General features: G+C 41.0%; 1 protein-coding gene across 1 annotated transcript in view; it reads right to left on the minus strand.

Annotated features, from left to right (window-relative positions):
* Nucleotides 1–4,735, minus strand: part of NIBAN1 (niban apoptosis regulator 1) — a 163,489-nt gene extending 158,754 nt beyond the window's left edge. The window contains exon 1 of the mRNA XM_047754279.1: nucleotides 4,358–4,735. Coding sequence (XP_047610235.1) covers nucleotides 4,358–4,412 — 55 coding nt within the window. The 5' untranslated portion in view covers nucleotides 4,413–4,735. The remainder of the gene's footprint in view (nucleotides 1–4,357) is intronic.
* Between the last annotated feature and the right edge of the window lie 9,841 nt (nucleotides 4,736–14,576).

Raw genomic sequence — 14,576 nt, forward strand, 5'->3', positions numbered from 1 at the left:
CCAGGCGTTGGCCATGTCTGTAAGCTAGCTCCCCTCCTGCTTATCAAGAGAAAAACAGCAGTTCCAGGCATCACATTTCAGATGCAACAAAATCCAAAAGAAGGGGATCAACGATGCATTTCCTCCCTTTGCCTCCTTTGGAAAAAGGAAGAAAACTTTATCAGAAGCAAACTTCCTTTCAAGCTTCAGTGGCTGGATTGCATCACAATCCCATGCCTTATATACAGTCGACCTTGAAGGTGGGGGTGTCAGGGGCACCCACCCTTTTCACGGTTGGCCCCCTGTATATGCAGACCTTGGTAATTGCAGTTCCTCCATATCTGTGGTTCCACATGCCTGGATTCAACCAACTATGGATCATACAGTTCTATAGTATTTACTTTTGAAAAAAAATAATAAGTGAATCTACATAGTTCAAGGGTCAACTATAATCACGGCCAAGAACACACTGCATGATAGGCATGGACCAAACAACCCTCAGAAGCCGTAAGTGGGGCTAGCCTCTCTGAAACAGAGGATTTCATGGAGGAGCTTCAATTCCCTAACAAAACTGGGGTTCTGTTATAAAAGAAGAAGCAGGAAAGGATGTTGGGTTGCCGTCTAGTCATGTCTACCACACTCTTTATTCTAAATTCCATTACAATATACGGTTGACCCTTGAATAAGATGGCTTTGAACTCTGTGGGACTACTTATTTTTTTCAGTAGTAAATTCTAGAGCACTACCTTATCCACAGTAGGTTGGATCCATGGATACGGAGGAACTGCAGTTACAGAGGGCATACTATAAGTTATATGCAGATTTTTGAAAGTACAAAGGCTTGCCACCCCTAACCCCCTGTGTTGTTCAAGAGTCAACTGTATTATTACTAACCAGGTAAACTGAGCTCTAAGATTACATCAGACCAGTTCTTATACCCATCTCATACCAATAAATTACAACTGAAGATTAAACAAATAGGTAGACTAGTCCTATGCATCTACATTGAGTAGACTGCAAACCCCCATCTTCCATTCATTCACCTGGTCTAGAGAGACTTCACTCCAGATACTACAAATCAGCATAAATTTCATACATAGCCACCTCATTAACTCTTATGATGTAAATATGAGAAAATTTCCCTGAGAGAAATACATATTGTTTTTAAGCTGAAACTCATTTCTTATTTTACAAGCATCAGATCACTGATGAGCATTTCGGAGGAAACCCCTGGGCCCTTTACAGGTTAGGTTGATTATGCAATTAGTAAATCTAGAAAAAGAAGAGTTTTCTTAACTGCTGTTTGCTGCAGTCAGGCTTGGAGGTGTCTTCCAGCACTGCCCCGCCCAGAACCTATGTATCACACAGTTCTCATTTGCAGCACTGATTTTCCAGGACTAGTCTGATGCTCCATGGGACTTATGTGGGAGAGTTTTCAAGTTTTTCTTTTAATTCATTAACAATTCAATGGTAATTTTTAAGAGGAAATACAATAATTGCTTAAACAGGAAAACACTGTTTTTGAAGCTGTAGTTCACTTTTAGGCATACCAAAAGCTTAAAAAGAAAACAAGGCAGAAAAAGAGAAAAGTGCCCTAAATTGACCACCGATGCCTGTCATTTATATTGAGCTTCCTTCCTCGTTAAAGAAAGACCCTTTTATGTCACTGCTAAAAGCATCCCTGAAGGCTCACAGTTGAAACTACCCATGTGATTACAAGTTAATTTATTTTTTATTATTTATTAATAGCAACATCTTATCGAGAGAAGTTACTGAAGGGCTTCCAGATACAATCCCAAAAATGTATTCTGCTGTTAAGAAACATGAGGGCAGTACTAATTTTTAAAACTAACACTTGAGGAAATAAGTAATTCAACACTTGATACCCCTTTACCTAGAGATTTTCTAAATCTTAAGAAAGAATGTACTTTCAAAACATCCATGCACCAAGATCACTATTAACAGAAAGTTTTGAGGTACGCAAACTAAAAGGCAGCTGTTAAATAATTTGGTGAAAAGTAAATGCTGATTCATAATCATTAGCCTACTAGAGAAACAGCTGCTGGTAAACATACAGATTAAGTTAACAAAATCCACTCCAAATGTATTGAGTAGTTATTCTCTATGCTGGCAAAGTTTATTAAGCTTGAAAGAAAGTTATTGTCCTAGCTACAAGAGCTTTCAGATCTACAATATTTCACTGGCAGCTACTTCATGAGAAACAGGTCATAAAATTTGTATTTAAACTTTACTGTCATACTTTCAATTGTTCTGCTTACAATCAAAGCTTGAGAATATTTATGGACTAAAGATGGGCAAAGCAGTGAAGACAGGGTTATGGTTTTTTGCAGGGATGTGTGGCTTCGAAACCATAGAAAAATCACAGCCTCCTGACCTTCATTTGCTCATGCGCTAACAATTCACAACACCATGCATTTTTCCAATGCTCTTTTCTGTCTTGGCAAGACTAGCCTTCTCAAATGAGGCAACGTCTCATTCCCTCTGAAGGTATTCTAAATTTAACTCTTCTCTTCCCTCCACCCCTGCATACCTTGAAAGTGCCTCTCCAACAAATAATGAGATGAAATTGAACAAGCCCAGAGGATGCTATGGACATCACACAATTGGCTAGTTTTATGCATTCAGAACCCACCCATTACAAGTCCTTCCTGTACACTCTCAAACTTTGGTTAGGTGTAATAAGTTAATTTCAAAATGAAAAACGTAACACACTGAGTACAATGTTTGCATCAGCAGCAACAACCTGGTAACCATGAAGTCTTCTTCAATCAAGTTAACCCCTCAAATTGCTGATTACTGCAGATGGCCATGCTGCAACTTTATGTGTTTCTAAGCTTTTCGGTGAAAGAAAGCTTTATAAAATAAATACCATAAACACATTTTACTAATAACTCAATGCCAGCCCCTTCTCACGATGTTCTATTACACTGTGCTTTCTGTCCCCTACACATTTGTGTAAACAAGCACAAAGTCAAATTTCACAAAGTCAAATTTCCAAGACTAAGGCATGCTTAGTTTAGCTCTTTTTCTAAGATAAATAAATCATCCATCTTTCTCCCATTTTTAATAAACAACAACAAAGAGATACTTGACAAAGTTCTCCCCCCTGAAAGGATGGGCTGTTGATGAGCTTCTGCCTCTGAAAGCAGAAGCAGAAGTCTGGAAAATCCATTACATCGCTCTCTAGTGACCTTATTTGATATCCTTTTAAAATGATTTTCAAGGTTGTGGTAACTGAAAACAAATATGGAATAAGGACAACTAAATAAACGCTTTTCTCTTAGGAAATGGTTCAGGAGCCAGAAAAGGGTATCAGGAAGAACTTTACTTTTTTCTTTTTCTTAACATTATTAGGTGTAATATCTAGTTTAGAAAATACTTCTAACGGGAGAAAAACACTAAACTCACAAACTAACCAAATGTTAGGTAGTGGTTGTGGGCAAAGTTTGGAGGGAGGAAAGAGAAAGAAGCCAATTACACCCAGGAGATAAAGAATCACTATTTCCTGCAGTTTCAGCTGTTTGGTTTTTGTTTTCTTCTGCCTCACTCTTTTCACTGTATCACTATATCCCCGAAAGCCTCCCAAATGAGTGTGTCCCCATCTAAAACTTTAGCAACTGTTACGCAGCAGGTCAGCGTTCCTCTTTTGCTTCCCCTCGTCTCCGGGGAAGTAAAGGTAACCATACAACATGAGAGCGTAATGACATTGTCCTTTCTGCCTCTGATGAAATCATCCGGCAAGTGACATTATGAAGTTCAAGTGAAACTTTGGCCGACGCCGCGTTTTACAAAACCAGGCCAACAGTACCAGGAGGGAAATTCTGCTTCATAGGCCGGGAATCCCCAGGGAAATCTCTAGAAGCGAGGGATATCCCCCACTGTTCTTTTTGCGGCAAGTTCAGAAAGAGCTCAGAACTGAGTCCAGGGCCAGGTACAGACAGGATGGGGAGGTGTTGCTGGGCTGGGGTGGGGTGCAGAAGAGACATCGAGGCGGGCCGAGTGGAGGAACCGGGGTGGTCCCCCACTCCGTAGCCTGCACCTGTTTCTCCCAACCTTCCGGCAGCGCTTCCCAAAGCATCCCCAGCCCGCTCGCCTGGCTGCAGCGCCCCCCACCCCGGCCAGGGCTCGTGGCGAGCTGCCCTCCGGCTGGAAGAACGCTGGCTGAGAAGGCGCCGTGCCCCCCTGCCAGGCCCGCGCCCGCCGGAGGAGAGCGGACCGTAGAGGGCGGGGGATGGAGGAGGGGGTCTGCGGGCACCTCTGGGGTCGCGCCCTGTAGGGCCAGTGCCCGGGCGCCCGGCCTGGCCCAAGGGTCGAGGCGGACCGGCGCCGCGCTCCCGGGAAGCCCCGGCGGGCGTACCTCGGATGTAGGCGCACTTGCCCTCGTCCAACTGGCTGGAGGCCGAGCCGCCCATGGCGACGGAAGGTGCAGGAGGATGCTGAGCGCGCGGCTGCCCGGCCCACTCCCCCGGCAGGAGGGACTGCCACTCCCGTCGGCGCCCGCTGCCCGCTCCTGGAAGCCGAAGCGACGGAGATCTGAGCTCTGCAATTAAAGGACACACTTCCTCCGAGAGGCGCGGCCTTCTAGGGCGCCTCCTCCGGGTCCGCGCCCTCTGAGGATCTGTGGGCTGGCCCCGGGGCTGCCTTCCCGCCTTCGCTTCACTGGTGAGTTCTGAGGGGAAGTATGGCCTGGAACGACTTTCAGCTCCTTCTTCTTCTCTTCGCTGACTTCATATTTTCACCTCGAGTCAGAGGACAATTTCCCTGGTAATGGGAAACCCCTGTGAGCCGGACCCTTCCCCCTCACATCCCACGAGGTGGAGTTCAAAAGCCCCCTGCTTTGCACGCTCTTCCCTCCAGGACAGGAAGTAACAGTTCTCAAACATCACCTACGAACATATTAGAAATCCAAAATCTCAGCACCTCCCTCTACACACACAGACACACACACACACACACACACACATACACACAGATACACACACGCGCACACACACCCTCCCCAATTAGAAACTGGGAGTAGGGCCCAGCAATCTGTTTTCACAGGCCCTCCAGGTAATTCTGATGCCTGCTGATGTTTGAAAACCAATGGTAAACTTGCCTTCCTGCAGCCAAGAAGTTGGGCCAAGGAGGAAATGGGGACTGAAGGAAAAAAAAGACAGAAATAGAAAAAGTTAGGGAGGCATTCCCGTCGTGGCTCAGCGGTAAGGACTCCCGCTAGTATCCATGAGGATGCTGGTTTTAACCCTGACTTCCACCAGTGGGTTAAAGATCCTCCGTGGCTGTGGCTGTGGCTAGGGCAGCAGCTGGAGCTCCCATTGGACCCCTAGCCTGGGAACATCCATATGCCAAATATGTGGCCCTAAGAAAAAAAAAAAAAAAAAAAAAGCAAAAGTTAGGGAGAACCTGACTGTGGGTCCTACTGTATACTCCCAGCCTAGAAACTTCTTGAGACTTGATCAAAGTCTGCTCTTACACTTTTAGGTTCAGTTCCTCTCCTAGACAAACTGGAACGCGTTCATTAGAAAGGGCACTTGTTCTTTTCCCACAACCACTGTTTAGCTTGGCAGCTTTTCCCAGACAAGAACCAGCTTGGTAGAAGGGTCAACACTCATGTCTTCCTATTCTTAGCAGTCAGCTCCTAGTGACTCCTATTGACGTAACCTCCAAGGTCAAATGAGCTGTTCAGACAAGAAGCAGGTCTGAGGAGGACTTTGGAGGCTTTTTCCTTCAAAGTTAATTATCTAGCGTTTTAACACAGAGATGTCTCATACCTCACAATCTCTCACACCTTTCCAATCCATCAGTAAATCCTTTCAAATCTACTTTCAAAATATATCCACTATCCCACCATTTCTCCTCCCCTCCACTGCTATCAACCCCATAATTTCTCACATGGATTAACTACAGTAGCCTCCTGAGCTCCCTCCTTCAGAAAAAAAGCCACCAAGTCTATCACTGACATTAGGCCAGACTTCCTCTCTGCCCTCATTTCCCACCCACTCTCCCTCCCCCTTGCTCTCTTTGTTCCAGCCCTACTGGCCTTTTTGCTCTTCTGAGACACTCCACCATTTCTCCTCCCCTCCACTGCTATCAACCCCATAATTTCTCACATGGATTAACTACAGTAGCCTCCTGAGCTCCCTCCTTCAGAAAAAAAGCCACCAAGTCTATCACTGACATTAGGCCAGACTTCCTCTCTGCCCTCATTTCCCACCCACTCTCCCTCCCCCTTGCTCTCTTTGTTCCAGCCCTACTGGCCTTTTTGCTCTTCTGAGACACTCTAAGCTTGGGGCCTTTGCACATGCTCTTTCTTCTCCTAGGTTTCTCTTCACTCAGATAATTCACAAGGCTTACTCTCCAACCTTCTCGCTTCCTTTAAATCTCTACTTAAATGCTAACATCTTAGAGAGGCTTTTCTTAACCCCCTATTTAAATACCAACCTTCATCTTTCTGCCTCTTACCTTTTATTATTTCTATTCATATCACTTAGCATCTTCTGACATATATTTCTTTGTTTGTCTCTCCCCACTGAGATGAAAACTCCAAGATCAGGGATTATCTTTGTTCATGCTATTGTTTCTTGGCATCTTTTTTGTTTTCTTTGTTATTATTTTCATCATTCTTTATGAGCAGGGATTTTTATGTTCTCTGGTATATCTTAAATGCCTAGAACAGCAGCTAGCACATAGTAGGTACTTATTAGTTATTGAATAAGTGAATGAAATATAAAATGTAAGAATCTGCAGTCAGTGACAGCTGTGATCTCAATGAATAAAGAGTATTTCCAGGTAACCGTTCAATGATTTAAGCTATTCAGTGTTCAACTCTTCTCAATATTCTAGTCAGCTCTTAGAATTAAGTATATATTCTCAGAGTAGTAACTCCTTTCATTAGATAAATTGCTGTAATTATGCTTCAGAATATTGTTATTGTTATCAAAGAAAACTAATTTGATCTCCTGCCAGAGTATAGTTTTAGCTTGTCACCTCTTATTTAGGAACACTCTAAGACTGCTAATTCTAATCTATCATTCTTTGCTCATTTGTAACAATCGCAGATAGAACAAGGTACAAGGAAAGACTTTGTATGGTGTAGTATGAATAAGCTTTGTAACCAGAAGTTGCAACTTGGAATCCTAACCTGACAGATAATTTACTAGTCATGTGACCTGGTCAAGTTTCTTTTTTTTTCCCCCCCGTTTTTTAAAGTTTTATTGAAGTACAGTTGATTTACAGTGTTGTGATAATCTCTGCTGTAGAACAAAGTGATTCAGTTATATACATCCGTATATCCATTCTTTTTCAGATTCTTTTCCCGTATAGGTCATCACAGAACATGGGGTAGACTTTCCTGTGCGATACAGCAGGTCCCTGTTGACCATCCATTCCACATACCATAGAGGACACACACCTCAAGTGTCTTAACTTACCTGTCTTAGGGTTCTTACCTGTTAAATGGAGCCAATGACACCTGCTTCATAGGGTAGTCAGAATTAAATTTGATTGGGTCTATGAAGCGCTTAACATATTCCCAGGAACATAGTACATGTTTAGTAGGTAGAAGTTCAGATTGATTGCTGTTATTAGTAAGGCCAAGAGTGGTCAAAGAAGCAATTTTCTAGAGAAAATGGATTTTAATTGGACCTTGGAAATCATGGATGTTACATTAAGAAAGAATTTCTGGGAGTTCCCGTCTTGGCTCAGTGGTTAACGAATCCGACTAGGAACCACGAGGTTGCAGGTTCGATCCCTGGCCTTGCTCAGTGAGTTAAGGATCCAGCATTGCCGTGAGCTGTGGTGTAGGTCCCAGACACAGCTCGAGTTGCTGTGGCTGTGGCGTAGGCCAGCGGCTACAGCTCCAGTTGGACCCCTAGCCTGGGAATCTTCATGTGCCACAGGAGCAGCCCTAGAAAAGGTAAAAAGACAAAAAAAAAGAAAGAAAGAAAGAAAGAATTTCTGCTCCCTTTTTCCCCCAAATAAAGCTCTTTTTCCCCAATGAGTTAACAGAAAAAAATAAGGATTTTATCATTTTAGTCATAGTATTTAACATTTGCAAATCCTATATGGGCATCATTGTATTAATCACACACTAAAAATGAGCCTCCAAGCAATTCACTAACTTTATGAACCAGATTCAACCTCATTTGATTCAAATCAGCTAGTTTAGAAACTTTCCTTTGCAATGTCAGTTTTTGTACTGCATCAGTTTTTGGTCTTAAAATAGTCTCAAGACTATTTCTTTCACATAAATCTCATATGCTAAAATGATTACTTTTTTTTTTTTTTGGCAGTGCCTGCAGTGTGTGGTTGAAAATGTACGTTATAAATCTATGAACCCTTGTTTGCCATGTTCTCATTTGAGTTGGTGACATCTGTCTATTTTGGAATTTAACTGTCTACAGAGCAGGGGGAGCTTGGGGAAACTTTTCTTTTCCACCAGTACCTTGTACTGCCCTGCAATATAGGAGTAGGGACTCTGTAATGACTTGATTGACTCATCAGTACACACAGTAGGTTACATCAGCTATCTGATTTAATCTTCACAAAAACCCATTGAGGTAGGCACTATCGTTACCACCTTTTATTTTTTTATTTATTATTTTTTTTTCTAGGGCCGATCCCGCGGCATATGGAGGTTCCCGGGCTAGGGGTCTAATCGGAGCTGTAGCCCCCTGGCCTACACCATAGCCACAGCAATGCCAGATCCGAGCCGCATCTGCAACCTACACCACAGCTCACGGCAACGCCGGGTCCTTAACCCACTGAGCAAGGGCAGGGACCGAACCCGCAACCTCATGGTTCCTAGTCGGATTCGTTAACCACTGCGCCACAACGGGAACTCCCGTTATCACCATTTTACAGGTGAGGAAACCAAGGTTAGGAAGTTTAAGGAATTTATCTAAGGTTACCTACTGCCTGGGCTTAGCTGACTACAAAGTTTATCCTCCTAACTGCTTGTAAGTGTTAAGTATACTGCTTATACTATTTCTTTTATCTTGAATTTTGCTTTTGCTAATTTACATAAGTAATCCAGGTTTCGCTATAGAAAAATTAGGAACTATTGATAAACGAGAAGAAAAAAGGGGAGAAACTCACCCAAATCTCAACATCAGTATCTTTAGATTACCCTAATTACCAGTTTTAGTATAGATTCCTACAGATTTACATATAAATATTTATGCAATTATAATTTATAACTATATATAAATTTATTTATCATTACTTTTTTATCAAAATAAAATGATGCTCTCTATGTATTCTATAATCTGTATCATAATTTTTCATCTGGAGTATTTCCATTTAAATATCTAGATCTAGGTCAATGATAGTTCATTGTGTAAATGTAACTTATCTACCAGCAATGGATGTATACCTCTTTCCCTACTCATTAATCACGTGGGACATTTTCATATCTTTTATTATTTTCTATTATTGTTTTCATTATTTCTCTTAATACTTGACAATATGAGAGTTAAAACAGGTATCATGCTGCATTGTTGAATTTTGAAATTCTTTTTTTTTTTTGTCTTTTTGTCTTTTTTGTTGTTGTTGTTGTTGTTGTTGCTATTTCTTGGGCAGCTCCCGCGGCATATGGAGGTTCCCAGGCTAGGGGTCGAATCAGAGCTGTAGCCACCGGCCTACGCCAGAGCCACAGCAACACCAGCTCTGAGCCTTGTCTGCAACCTACACCACGGCTCACGGCAACGCTGGATCGTTAACCCACTGAGCAAGGCCAGGGACCGAACCCGCAACCTCATGGTTCCTAGTCGGATTCGTTAACCACTGCGCCACAACGGGAACTCCGAATTTTGAAATTCTTAATGAGAAAAATTAAATATTTTTCCATGGATTTTCTGGCTATACATGTCCCTTTGGGAATTGACTGCTGTTATACTTTTCTGTTTTTCTATTGGTTTCTTATTCTCATTGATTTGGAAGAACTTTATACATATTAAAGACATTGACTTATTTACTGTAACACACACCACAAATTAAATACATTTTATTTATTAAAACATATTTCTCTATGTTCTTTGTTGAATAGTCAGTCCTCTTTGAAGATTGTGCTAACCATAGACAAATTGTAAAATCAATTAAATTTATCTCTGGCCCCTCCCATCTTTCCTTAACACTCCCTTCCCCTCTTGTACAATTTCTGAAGAATGCCTAATCTTATCAACACTATCTCTTACAGGTTGTTATACAAAATAGGGTTAACTATTGAAAGTCATTTGATGAACCTGTTCATTGTTGGGGTTTTTGTTTGTTTGTTTTGTTTTGTTTTTTTGTCTTTTTAGGGCCTCACCAGTGGCATATGGAAGTTCCCAGGCCAAGCATCAGAGCTATAGCTGCCAGCCTACACCATAGCAACACCATATCCAAGCCACATCTGTGACCTACACCACAGTTCACAGCAACACCAGATCCTTAACCCGCTGAGTGAGGCCAGGGATTAAACCCACATCCTCATGGATACTAGTCAGGTTCATTACCACTGAGCCACATCGGGAACTCCTGTTTGTTTGTTTGTTTGTTTGTTAATGAAGCTCCTTCCCTTACTAGCAAGATGGTTACAATAATCAATATGTTCCCATCTTTTACAGGGATATAAGCTTTTGAAGCTCCAGTCCTCATTCTGGTTGGTTTTTTTTATTGAGGTATAGTTGATTTACAGTGTTGTGTTAATTTCTGTTGGATAGCAAAGTGACTTGATTATATATATGTGTGCGTGTGCATGTGTGCGTGTGTGTGTATACATATATAAACATATATGTATTATTTTTCACTATGGTTTATCACTGGATATTGAATATAGTTCTGTGTGCTAGACAGTAGGACACTTATTTATCCATTCTATATATAATAGTTTGCATGTGCTAATCCCAGACTTGCAATCCTTCCTTCCCCTTGGCAACCATAGTCTGTTCTCTATGTCTGTGAGTCTATTTCTGTTTCGTTGATACATTCATTTGTGTCATATTTTAGATTCCACGTATAAGTGATATTTTATGGTATCTGTCTTTCTCTTTCTGACTTACTTCACTTAGTTGATAATCTCTAGGTCCATCCACGGTGCTGCAGATGGCATTATTTCATGCTTTTTATGGCTGAGTAGTAGTCCATTGTGTATATGGGTACCATACCTTCTTCTTCCTTTTTGTTTTTTGGTCTTTTTAGGGCCACCCCTGGGGCATATGGACGTTCCCAGGCTAGGGGTCAAATTGGAGTTGCAGCCCCTGGCCTATGCCACAGTGACAGCAATGGGGGATCTTGAGCCACGTCTGCGACCTGCACCCCGGCTCACAGCAATGCCAGATCCCTAACCCACTGAGAGGGGCTAGGGATCAAACCCATATCCTCATGGATACTTGTTGGGTTCATTTCCCCTGAGCCACTACGGTAACACCCAGAAGACAGATTTTTTTTTTTTTTTAATTGAGAAACATTGCTTTTGGGAGTTCATGTTGTGGCTCAGCGCTAACGAACCAGATAGTATCCATAAGGATGTGTGTTCGATCCCTAGCCCCACTCAATGGGTTAAGGATCCTGCCGTGTGGTGAGCTATGAGCAGACGAGGCTCAAATCCCCCATGGCTGTGGCCATAGTGTAGTCTGGCAGCTGCAGCTCTGATTTGACCCCTAGCCTGGGAACTTCCATATGCCCAGGTGTGGTCCTAAAAAGACAAAAAAAAAAAAAAAAAAACCATTGCTTTGCTCAACGTGCTTTTGAAATATGAATCATCACAACTTTATATAGATCTCCAGCATTGTGTAAGACCTTAGACAGAGAATAGAAGTCAAAGTGTTTTAACAAAAACCCATAAAGACTTAAAACTGAGGATGACAAACTCTAGAACCAATAGGGCATTTAGATGCGTATGTACCAATCTTCAAATCTAACAAAGTCCAGGAACGACCAAGACCACAAGTGAGATGCTGGTGGCCGTGGTCCCTATAGACAGCCCCAGCCAAGCTGCTTTCACTGCATAGGCTTTGTGATGGGTTGCCACGTGGGCATGGTGATCATGTGCTTTTCGGCAACTTTTCCCCTCTTGGGATCAAAGTGCTGATGGGCAGCATCAGGAAAACCATGATGCAGAGTTGCAGCAATGTTGGCTTGTTCATGGCTGTGAGAATGGACATCCTGTACTAATCAGGGCAGTGGTTGCCCGCTATATCCACCACCTTCAGTCAGTCCCAGCCTATGTACTATAATAAAACAAATTTTTGAGTTAAAAAAAAAAATCTGACAAAAACCAGACCAGCACAGTTACCCTAGTAAAATCTATACCATATTATTGCCATAAATAAGTGGATTCAATGTTTTTTTCCTGAAGGCAAGTCTCTTAACTACCCTGCTTTGGACAAGTTGTTAGTTTAGTACTAGTGCACAAAGAGAAGAGTGCCACCTGCTGGACCAGCCATGATACTCTGTGCGTGGCCAAGTGCTGCATGGCAGTGAGGAAAATGACACAGACTCTGGTCCAAATCAAATTCATATGCTTGCCTTTAAATTCGTTTAACAGTCCTTCGGCATTATTTGGCTATTTCTTATAAGGTTCTTTTGCTCAGCTGACAAATGAATTACTCTTCCAGAACAAACTTTTCCTGTTGAATTTATTTGGGGGCTAATTCAATTATTTTACATTACAAGCTTATACTTACTTCTTGTAACACACAGTTTGACCTAATCCATTTTGTAGAACAGTCTTTTGATTATTTCCTCTTGCAGTCTATGTTTGCTCTTTTCTTTATACGGCAATTCAGCAGCACATTAATTCTCCTAATCAGGTATCGATAGCTATAAAAAATAATATGCTAGGCTCTGACTTCTATTCCATTGTACTTGAATGGGCAGATGGGAGGACGTATTGGCAAGGAACCCCAAGAGGATGTAGAAACAGTGGGACTGGTCCTTTGAGGTGGGAATGGATATTATATCATTGATATTGTTCAGAATTCCTATACATAATGGTGAAAATGCAAATGAACTTAGTTTTATTATTGCTTTTCTATTCTCTACAGAATTTGTCCTTTTCTTCTTGCCTGAACCAAGGACAGACCACTCCAACAGCATCTTCCCAATATACCTCCAAATATTCGCATGCACAAATAATGCGAGTAGTAGTGCAGAGATTTTTGGATTTATATGTCGTGTATATGAAAGAATATACCCTTCTACATTGTCATGATTTATTGTACCTGATTAAAACTGTCTTCATCGACACTGCCTTAAATTTCTTTTCTTATTTTGACATTGTACTAATTATCAGTTCATTTAGGTTTCAAATGATAAAGTTATCATATTAAATACTTTCAGATGATTTCTTTTAAACAGACTACCTTCTCCTAAAATTTAGCTCAAATCAGCTCACTGCAGGAATAACAGTTTTGAAGAAAAAGAGTAACTCTAGGAGCACAAGTGCCTTTGAAATACATTTTGTTAGTCTAGACCAATCAGAACCTGGCGCAGGATTTCTCTATTGTGGCTATTGAAAAAGACTGTTTCTTTTCCCTTGGGTTGATAGGCTTGTAGGGCATGAATCTTGAGTAGCTAGTAAATATTTGTTCACCAGAAGGAGAGCCCCTGATTGAAAGAAAAGAATTCTCTGGTAATATTACAGAGAATATTTACAGAGAAAAAGCCAGTTTTTCTGGCTTTTTCCTAGTTACAGGAAATAATAAATAGTCTCCATTTTTGTTGGTTACCTAAGTTTGTATTGGATTTCTGCCTACCTTATCAACCAAAGGCATTTTAACTTTAAAGCACAATATATCATGGTTTAAATATAGTGCTTCTATGAAAGATTAAATTAACATTCTAAGGTATACTATAGCTCTTTATATATCAATTAAAGCACTTGTGATTGGTCCATCATGTTTTCTCCTACTTCCTGGTTCAGTCTTAGAAAATTGTACCTTTCTAAGAATTTGTTCACTTTTTCTAGGTTGTTCTTTTTATTGACATATAGTCGCTTGTAGTAGTCTTTTATGACCCTTTGTATTTCTGTAATATCCGTTATAAAGCTCTTTTTCATTTCTAATTTTATTGATTTGAACCCTCTCCCTTTTTTTAATTAATGAGTCTGGCTAAGGATTTAGTAATTTTGTTAATTTTTCAAAGAATCAGCTTTTATTTTCATTGATCTTTTCTATTGTTGTCTTTGTCTCTATTTCATTTATTTCTGCTCTGATCTTTATGATTTCTTTCCTTCTACCAACTTTGGGTTTTGTTTGTTCTTCTTTATCTAATTGCTTTAGGTGTAAGGTTGGGTTGCTTATTTGAGATATTTCTTATTTCCTGCAGTAGGATTGTATTGCTATAACTTCCCTCTTGGAACTGCTTTTGCTGCATCCCAAGGGTTTTGGATCTTGCATTTTCATTTCCATTTGTCTCTAGGTATTTTTTTTATTTCCTCTTTGATTTTTTTAGTGATCCACTGGTTGTTTTGTAGCATATTATTTAGCCTCTACATGTTTGTGTTTTTTGAAGTTTTTTGTTGTTTTTTTTTTCTCTTAATTGACTTCTAGCCTTATAGCACTTGATATGATCTCAATTTTTTTTAATTTACTGAG

The sequence above is a fragment of the Phacochoerus africanus genome, chromosome 11 (genome assembly GCF_016906955.1).
Source record: "Phacochoerus africanus isolate WHEZ1 chromosome 11, ROS_Pafr_v1, whole genome shotgun sequence".
NCBI classification, from domain to species: domain Eukaryota; kingdom Metazoa; phylum Chordata; class Mammalia; order Artiodactyla; family Suidae; genus Phacochoerus; species Phacochoerus africanus.